At 42.4% G+C, this 9,932-nt stretch overlaps 1 protein-coding gene across 2 annotated transcripts; it reads right to left on the reverse strand.

The window, feature by feature from the left end:
• Positions 1–39: 39 nt before the first annotated feature.
• On the reverse strand, positions 40–9,926 carry LOC115202343 (zinc finger protein 665-like). Of its 2 annotated transcripts, XM_029766438.1 has the most exons (7): positions 9,571–9,926; positions 8,420–8,589; positions 7,952–8,024; positions 5,499–5,657; positions 4,746–4,903; positions 3,875–3,938; positions 40–3,719 (listed from the first exon to the last, which is right to left on the reverse strand). In XM_029766438.1, the coding sequence occupies exons 1-7, from the start codon at positions 9,785–9,787 to the stop codon at positions 2,692–2,694; spliced, it is 1,869 nt and encodes a 622-aa protein (XP_029622298.1). In that variant the 5' UTR covers positions 9,788–9,926; the 3' UTR covers positions 40–2,691. The 2 variants fall into 2 exon arrangements, with proteins under 2 accessions (XP_029622298.1, XP_029622299.1); XM_029766439.1 differs by lacking the exon at positions 5,499–5,657.
• Between the last annotated feature and the right edge of the window lie 6 nt (positions 9,927–9,932).

Consider the following 9,932-nt stretch of genomic DNA (forward strand, 5'->3'; position numbering starts at 1 on the left):
CAGATGTAAACAAATTTGTGCACAAAATGAGAAATATGCTTTTTTTTGCATATGGAACATTTGTGATATTTTATTTCACCTCATGAAACATCAGACCAACAATTTACATTTATACTGAACAAAAAATATAAAACAACATTGCTTGTACAACCCTTGCTGTCCATATTCAATAGCATGATGTGTGGTGTTCCTGCATCTGCGGGAATGCCCGCCTCAAGCACCCCATTGGTTCCTGCATGTGGCTTGTGTTTTAAGTGGCACTTTTGATCTCCTGGATTTCCCTTGATGGTCTATCTAGTTTATTAAAATGTGGGTCAAATAAAAGTAGTAGTTTTTTTGTTTAGGCTATGACATCATTGTAGTATAATTTATGTGCAATGTTGTAGTTTAAAATGTAACGTTATATGTAATCTGTTAATGCATTGGAAAGCAGATATACCAGCCAACCCACGCCTCTCTTTATCAAAGCGCAGTGAGGAAGTGATGTAAAAAAAAAAGATCAAGCAGACACAGTAACATCAACAGAAGTGCGGAAAAGCAGTGCTCGGCGGACGGGGGAGAAGAACACGGTCTACTAGCTAGCTACTGGTGGTGGTGTTGCCCATGCCTGTGTACCGGAGTTCTAGCTAGCGCCGTAACACAAACAGAATGCGGTGGAGACAAAGGACACTGTCTAGCAGTGACCAAGCTAGCTACCAGTGTCGCCTCCGGCCTGTTCACCAGAGTCCTAACTGAAGATGCAAGCACGCCAACATGCAGGAACACCATGAATTACAGGCCGCAATGACACCCTTCTCTCCAGATTCAAATACGTTTACTTGGCATGAAAGAGAACATCCAATGTTGCCAACGCAACAGAATATAGGTTGAAAGAAAATACTGTCAAATCGATGCTGCACGGTAGCAAGTAACCTAAATAAATTAACATGAGGATTAGAATTTAAAAAAAAGTGTTTTAATCATCCAGGTACCTGAGGAAATATATATAGTGAAAGCCACCTGCCTCTGCGCATAAAATATATTTAACTAGGCAAGTCAGTTAAGAACAAATTCTTAATTTACAATGACTGTCTACTCCGGCCAAACCCGGATGACGCTGGGCCAATTGTGCGCCGCCCATATTTCCCAATCACGGCCGGATGTGATGCAGCCTGGATCCCTTGCCAGTCCCATCAAATCCCAGTCCCGTCGCCTACCATCTGTCGCCCATTCATTCATGTCTCTCCTTGTTTTTATTAAAATGTACGTAACTTCATTCAGTTGAAGCCAATTCACTTGTCATTGGTCCAAAGGGGAGCTGACATTTACAGTCTGACATTGAATAAGTAACAGGTTTTGCGACCTGAACTTGTCCACCTAGGGTACTCATATCTGCCTTTAGGTTGCTGCCAATAGAAGGCTGTGCTCTCTGAGCTACCATGGCAGTATCATGATCAGAACATGGCTGCTCCACCAGAGGTCTCGCCACTCTGACATTCTCCTCCAATTGGTTTTGAGGAGAACGGACGCGAGGAGTAAGCGCCTGAGATTCTCCCAGTGAGAACGAAATTACTGGCGCAGTTGAGTTGGGGTTGACAGTTGCGCCAGTGACACAGCGTAAATAGTAGTTTATCTGCCGTCTTCATTTTACCAGCTATCAATATTTGTAAAATAACCATGTCAAGATATCACGTTAACGGATTCCCCCCACCCCCCCAAAAAATACATTTGAAAAACCCTTAAAAGGAAATCTGCAACTGGCTCAACTGATAAGTCTATAAAGATCTATAATTTACATCATATTGATTTACATTGCTTCTACAACCAATCCTTGCTGTCCAGATTCAAGTGTGTGATCGCGGGCCGTTACTGCATGTGTGCATTCCAGCATGTGGCTAGAGTTTAAATTACACTTATAATATTCTGGATTTACCCGTATAGCTCCGCATTGACATGATTGGTTGATGTAGGTGGGAAGTCCTGTATAAACAAACTCACTTCCTGCACAGGAACCCCACCTCCAGCCTGTGTACCTGGAGTCCTAGCTGAAGCATAGAAGTATAAAGAGGGATTCCTGCAGATAAACACCCACATGCAGGAAGACCCCGAATTGCAGGCCGCAATTACACCCTTCTCTCCAGATTCAAATAAGTTGTATTGGCATGAAAGAAAAAAATCCAAGCTGCAAGTAACAAAATTCAGCCTAAAATAAATTTACATGAGGATTAGAATCAAATAATTGCTTAAAAAGATCATCCAGGTGCCCGAGGAATGATGTGCAGTGAAGCCCACCACCCTCTGCGCATATGTAATCCCCTGCCAGTCATCAAGTTCCAGTCCCGTAGCTGTTCTACACACTATTTCCCCACTCTCCATTGGCCCTTTATTCATGTGTAAACATTTTGTACTTTACAAAACAACTTAATTCAGTTGAAGCCATTTAACTTGTCATCTTCAGCGGGGACAAAAAGGGAGCAGCCATTTTCAGGCAGGCGTAGGTTGTGCTTCCTTGACTTCTATAGGAACACGTAGTTTTCGACATCGTTACTGTGGTTGTTGTTCAACTTAGTCTGTGGGACCTGAACTTGAACCACCGAGGGCACTCATATCTGTCTTTAAGTCACTGTCAGTAGAAGGCTGTGCTCCCTGAGCTACCATGGCAGTATCATGATCAGAACATGGCTGCTCCACCTTTAGAGGGTGTTTTTCAAGCTAGTACTGACTTTTAAATCCCTTGTGTCTGAGCTGATGTGTTGTGAACAGGGATTTGAGCCTAAATACCTTGCCACAGACATCGCAGGTATAGTGCTTCTTTTTGTGTATTACCATGTGACTGCGCATGCTACTTTTAGTCGCCCAAGTTGTTCCACATATTTCACAAGTGTAGCGTATCATTTCACTCCTTATGGGTGCCTCAGAACTCTCAACTGACTCCAACTGACCCTCTAGGTCCTTTGACTCAAGTTGTTTGTTGATAGGATCCTCAACAATGGACTCGTGTGGGTCACGATCCCTGCGCTCATTTTTCCCCCTGTGAGTGCGCTCATGCCTGATTAACCATCTGATGTCCGTGAACACTTTTCCACACACAGAGCATCTGGGTTTACAGTGGACAGTCTGGTCCACCATTAGAGGGTGTTTTTCCAGCTGGTGTTGTTTGAGATGGTACTGCCTTTCAAAGTCCTTGTTGCACTCTGAGCAGCTGAAGGGCCGTTCTCCCTTGTAAACAATACACTCATGTGTGTCGCGTTCCTGGCGCTCCTTGAACGTCTCGCCACAGTCTGAGCACCAATAGTTTTTTCCAGTGTGACCACGCTCATGCGTGTCGCGAGATCCGGCCAGCCGGAAGGTTTTTTCGCATACAGAGCAGCTGTAGATGATCCCTGTGTAGTGATTAGAGCGCTTGTGTCTGGTCAAGAAGTCTCGATGCTCGAATTTCTCGCCACAGATATCGCAGCTAAAGGGCAACCCTGTGTGTTTTATCATGTGATTTGTCATTGTGCCTTTCTTGGTCTCAATCTTCCCACATATTTCACACGTGTAAATTTTTATATTATGTTTCTTCTTTGTGGGTGCTGCAGCATCCTCAGGTGACACCAGCAACGGACTCTGTTCTCCCTTGAAGTCGTTGAGTCCAAGTTCTTTGGATCCCCCAGAGGCTGGACTTCTCTCATCCTCATCACTTTCTCCCCTGATATTCTGGTTGGCCTTGTGAGTCTCTGGAATCCACTCGCCATAACCTGGAAAGGAAGTCACCAACAATACCTTTCACAGTGACTATCATATTGGCCCATACAGAAGCTATAATTGTTTCAAAGAAGAGTATAGCTCATGCTGCAGAGCTTGTCTGAGCTTTCTGTATTTAACATAGATTACAATAATAGCTTTAACTGACCTTGAGACTCCATGTCATCATCCTCCTGTTTTATGACCAGTGGTACTGGCAATGTCTCAATCCCCTTCCAAAAGACAATGAATGTTATTAACTGATCAGCCTTTACTAAACTTGTAGGTCATACATAAACAGTTACACCTTTCTGTGGGTTACATAACTTTTTTATTTATTTACAATACAAGGGGAATTACATGATTTTGGTGTCATGTCATATGTTGAACACAAATACATTTCTTTGGAAGGGCATGGTTTATACTAGCGGTGCTGCGCTGACTACACCGAGAAGCAGCCCAGCTGGTAGGAGATACAGCTGAAGTCGCACAAAATGTAATATTTAACATTGCGGGTACAGTTCGGAATGACACTTTCATGTGTATAACATCTAAAGACATGCATCACTATACTGAGAGCGTTGTCGTTTCTAAAATTCCGTATTTCGGTCTTTTTTTTAATCCTTTGTTCATTTTTTTCTGTGCCCCTACAACCGCTGAATGAGCATGAGGTAGTATATCGCTGGAGGGGTAAGGTTCTCAAAAACATGTGAGAAAAAAAAAAGTGTCTGGACACTTCTATAACATGCATCGAAAAGAGTGATTTTGTTCAAATAAAGTGAACTTTCACCTTTACAGGAAAACCATTGTGGAACCAGACCTAAAATGTTTTATCTGTAGCCTAGATGATATATAGCGTTTATCTAATCATTCAAAGCCTTACGGTACTTTTTAGTTACAGGCCTGCTACACTGGACGTGTAACTTTTGCTGGGCGTGAGATGCTCACATGGTTTTCAATTAAACCTGTGTGTAAACAGCGCGGCTCTGAGAGACAGTTACCCTTACAAAATCAGCGGCTAAACCACAAGCTCAACTCACCATGTCTGTTGTCTGACTAAGAGCCCGTGATTGCTCTTCTCCCTCTGGTACCAGTGATGGCAGACTTTTATCTTCCTCAGTAGGATCACGTTCTTGCCAAATACCATTGGCCTCTTGTTCATTGCAGATTTGATCAAGGACAGGGAAGTTTCTCAAACCTGGTGGGGGAGCAAACATACAAATATAGATTTATATTTTCTTAAAATGTGGTTCAACACAAAATAGGGATAACGAGGCTCAGATTTCATAACCATAATAGAAATGCCATCACTCATGGGATAGCTATGTTTATCCGAAAAATAGATTGTATTTGCTATATAGTACCTTTCACTAAGGAAATTATATGAGCTATGCAATAGGACTATTAATGGCTATCAGACTAAACTCCACTTCCTGGTGGAGGAAGTTAATCTTTCACCATGGAGTGGAGTTTAGTCCGCTAACTACAAGCCAGAATTGAAGCCAGGACGCTGTCCATCAGACAGGCGACTGCTAGCTAGCCATCCTCTTCGCTCCGGGAGATATGACGACAAAGGTCACCTGGTCCTCTTCGCTCCGGGAGATATGACGACAAAGGTCACCTGGTGCGAAGTCCATTAGCTAGCCATCCTCTTCGCTCCGGGAGATATGACGACAAAGGTCACCTGGAGCGAAGTCCACTAGCCGACACGTGGGGAAGTAATTGTATCCGAGCTTCCTGCACAGACAAATAACCTATACGCATAATACCTAATATAGCGAGTCATTACTCACCGGGTGTTTTACGGCTGTCCGTGCAGTTCGCTGGCTTCTCCTTCCCCTGCGACTTTGTCGATCTTTGGTTTTGTTCATGCAACATTTCCACTCGAAGAGCAGCACAAGTTTCTCCCATGAATTGACAAATGTCTTGCAAGGCTTTTTCTGTCAACGTATCTAAAATGGTAGCAACACGAGAACGAAAAGCGAGTTGGACAGACATGGCTAATTTAACCTGGTAAATGTTAGCTAGTGTGCTAGAATGAAATGACCGTGGAGCCAAATCTGTTAAATTAAAACTAAACCCTTTTGTCTGTGGTGGAACCTCTGAATTGCTGATGGCCGTTTGGTTCCGGACAGCTGACGAGGTTGCCCCGGTGATATACCGTAAACACTTATCTGCCTCCTTAATTTCACCAACTGTTTGAATATTTGTGTTATACATGCAAAATAATAAAATTAAACGATATAACAGGTTGACAAATCTGTATTTCTCTCAGAAAGCAAGAACACATTGGGTTGACAAACCTAAAAAAAATACTGTTACTGAAACCCCTGATGAGTCAAGAAAAATCTAATTTCCTTCATTTTGATCAACTGTTCTTCCACAACCCTTGCTGTCCAGATGAAAAAAAAAGAAAAGTTGACATACATGAAAAGGGAAAATCCAATATTGCTAAAGCAATACAATATTCAAAACAATACATAATTGCAGGTAAGACAATACACCCAAAAATCAATTAAGACGGTGTTATACTGATGGTTTCACAGGTGGTTGGTGGCACCTTAATTGTGGAGGATGGGCTCGTGGTAATGGCTGGAGTGGAATAGTAGCAAATTACATGCTATTATGAGCCATCCTCCTCTCAGACTCTGGATGGTTTATCAGGACTGATGGTTTGTTTGCAAAGCTGATGGTTGTGGCTAGATGGAGTAGGCTACAGCTCCATCTAGTTGTCCCGTCAGGGACAACAGTTGCTGACAACTAGCTAAACCTAACTATCCCTTTTCCTAACCTTAACCTCATTCTCCTAACCTGCTACATTAGTCTTTCTAACCTGCTAATGAATTAGATCCTCCGTTACAGCAACACTGGCGGCTTCAGAGCGAAGTGAAATCACATAAGGCACAGAGGTATTGAATTGGTGCAATTTCACACAAAATAATGGTGGGTGCCTGATTATAGGCCATGTGCATTTATGGCAGATTTTGAGACATGACACATGTAAAAGATGTAATACTTCCCAAATGACAATGTGTAACTGTTACAGAGGTTTATATCTTGTAAAACGGGGATTTGTTTTGAATTTCATGCTCGTTGTATTATTTAAGTGGAACATGAATTGCATCACTCAAGTCACAAGTGTGTTCTAAATAGATGGGTTTATCGATCCCTTTCCCTGGCTACCCCAACGCTACGCCCACAAAAAAGTTTATTCTCTGTAATGAGTTTGGATTTGAGGCCTTGCAGATTTTCTAGAACGCAAACAACTGTTCTGATTGGTCCAAGAAACCAATTGTTGAGAATCTCCCCTTTCCACAGTGGAGTCACATTTGTTTTCCCATAGGGGATTTTAGAAACACTTATAGGGCTGAGTTTTGTGTAGGCTCACCCTGTGACGTTTTGATAGGTGTAAATCTCTCTAGGACAAGGTGGCTTATCAATATATTCACCCCCCCCCAAATGAAATGCTAATTAGTTGCTAATGTGTATCAAACTACAAATACCATGATGATCTGGAATGCCGAATCAAGGCAAAGGTAAGAATCTCTAGAATAACTATCTAATGTTAGCTAAATGTAGAAATTAATAATATTTCTTAAATTGACAATCCATGCCTTCTGGGAATGCTAGAAAGTCCAAAAGTTAGTCGGAGTTAGAAAGTTCGCTGTCAGAAGTATTACAATATAAATAAATGTACTTTTAATCCATCTGTCTGCATATTTCAAGCCATGGAATACGAGAGTGCAGTGAGATACCCAATGTGTTGGACGATACTTTTCTCGTCAATCATCTTAAAAACGTAAATACTTAAACTGTAAATCAACCAATCCATCGTTAACAATGGAAAGGTCAAATGCTTTATTATCTAAATGTTGAACAATGGAGAGAGACAAAATGGTGCAGTTTGAGGCAGGCGCTGAAGATGGGGGTGTGAGCAGTTAGGTCTGGGCATGGTGATGTTGTGGATGTTTGTGTGCGTTTGTTTTGTATGGTTAAAAATAAATAGATATTACGTATTATGACCGGGATGTGGCTGGTCCACCATTAGAGGGTGTTTTTCGAGCTGGTGTTTTTTGAGATGGTACCGTCTTTCAAAGTCCTCATTGGACTCGGAGCATCTGAAGGGTCGGTCTCCCTTATAAACAATGCACTCGTGCGTATCGCGATCCTGGCGCTCCTTGAACGTCTTGCCACATCCTGAGCACCAGTACAACAATACATTTCACAGGGATATTTGACAACTAACCTTGACACTCCATGTCGTCATCATCCATTTCCTCCTGTTTAATGACAGGTGGTGCAGGCCATGTCTCCACCCCCTTCCAAAAGACAACCAATGCTGTTATTAAACTGACCATACAGCAACAATTACACCAACACTAGCATTTATCATTACAAAAACAGGGGGAATGACTCCAAAATAATGGAATATGTTGGACAGAAATTATGGAATATATTTTACACAAATAAATGTCTTGAGAAGGGCATTTATGTTTAAATGAGAATCCTTGGGAGCCCGAAACGTTTTATCATCTGTAGCCTAGACAGTATAGAGCTTGCCTAGGTGTCATTCAAAGCCTTATTACTCACAGTTACAGGCCTGCTACACAGGACTTGAAACGTTTGCATGGTTTTCAATGACATCTGGCTGGGCGTAGTCAGCGCAGCTCCGAGACATATCTAAATCGGCAGCCAAACCACAAGCTAAACTCACCTTGTCTGTCATCTGACCAAAAGCCTGTGATGGCTGTTCTTCCTCTGGTACCAGTGACTGTGGACCTTCATCTTCCACAGTAGGGTCACCTTCTAGCCAAAGACCATTGGCCTCTTGTTCATTGAGGATTTGCTCCACGACTGGGACGTTTCTCAAACCTGTTGGGGAAGCTAACATACAAATACAGATTAAAAAAAAATGTTCAACACAAAACTGGGATATAGAGGCTAAGATTTCCCAAACATAGTGGACATATGCAATCATCACTCAGGGCAGGATGGTGTAAATGTTTTTCTGAGAACTAGGTTGCATTTGTTATAGCTACTATTGCAACGTTTCACTAAGGAGATGATAGCATAGTTATCCGCCTACTAACGTTACTGGCAACAGACTGTTACCAAGGTTACTCCATGGACATTAGTCAGAAATAAGTTGCTGTAAAAAAAGATGCAAGTCTTTACAAGCCAGAATTGTGAATACAATGCTATTTTAACCTACTTTACCGGTTGTCCTTTGGTCCTTTTAGCGGTAAGTCGGGTTATGTTGCTTGTATTTTCCATCTCCTGACGCATTTCACTTGATGCACAATAGCCGAACTTGGTCAACCAAAGCGCAATCCCTCTTCATCAACTGGATGTGTTTGTGAAATTTACCAGGTGATTGCGTGGGACAATGTTTGGTCTGTGCTTCGGTTTAACTCGGCCATTGTTGACATATTGTGCAAGTGGCGTGCGAATTGCGTTAGCATTGAAAATACGAACCAGAAAGACAAAACGACATACAGACCTGCGTATTGTCTCAGATTACCTCCAACATAAGGACAAAAATCAGCAGGCAATTGGTAAAATAAAGTTTATTCAACAGTCTGACTTGTGATGGGACTGTTAACAAAAAGTGAGCCTAACGTTACATGTTAGAGACGACAGAGGAGTCTCCCGGAATCGTTGAGGCTAGTTACTGTCCAGACTTGGAGCTAGAGCGTCCCCCAGACAGTCGACTATTAGATATCCTTTTCGACCGGGAGATGTGTAACGTTAGTTACCGTTGGCTTCAAGTGAGTAAGTCACATGGCTAGCTAGCTAATTGTAGGCACGCTTCCTACAGACACAGCCTATACGCATAACCAACCTAGCTAGCTAGCTATGACTCACCTGGTTTTTGAATTATCTCCATGCAGTTCGCTGGCTTCTCCTTCCCTATGTTATTCTCAATCGCCTGTATCGACCTTTGGTTTTGTTCATGCAACATTTCCACTCTTAGAGCAGCATAAGTTTCTCCCATAAGTTGACAGATGTCTTGCACGGCTTTTTCTGTCAAAGTTTCCATAATGGAGGCAACACGAGAACGAAACGCTAGTTCGAAAGACATGGCTACAAAATGCACTAACCGCGCTAATTTTGCAGCGTGTGAAGTTAGTGTTGGAGCGTTTGAATTGCTGATGGCTGGTTGGTTCCTGACACCTGACTGACGAGATTGCGCCGGTGATATACCGTAAACACTCGTTTATCTGCCT

The sequence above is a fragment of the Salmo trutta genome, chromosome 11 (genome assembly GCF_901001165.1).
Source record: "Salmo trutta chromosome 11, fSalTru1.1, whole genome shotgun sequence".
NCBI classification, from domain to species: Eukaryota; Metazoa; Chordata; class Actinopteri; order Salmoniformes; family Salmonidae; genus Salmo; species Salmo trutta.

Bases quoted from the DNA above. Each gene is read 5' to 3' on its own strand.
- LOC115202343 (XM_029766438.1), bottom strand. From the start codon at position 9,787: ATGTCTTTCGAACTAGCGTTTCGTTCTCGTGTTGCCTCCATTATGGAA. The intron at 8,025-8,419 runs GTGAGTTTAGCT...GTCTTTTGGAAG, and splicing joins TTGGTCAGATGACAGACAAG to GGGGTGGAGACATGGCCTGC. The intron at 5,658-7,951 runs GTTAGTTGTCAA...CTACCATTTTAG, and splicing joins TGACGACATGGAGTGTCAAG to ATACGTTGACAGAAAAAGCC.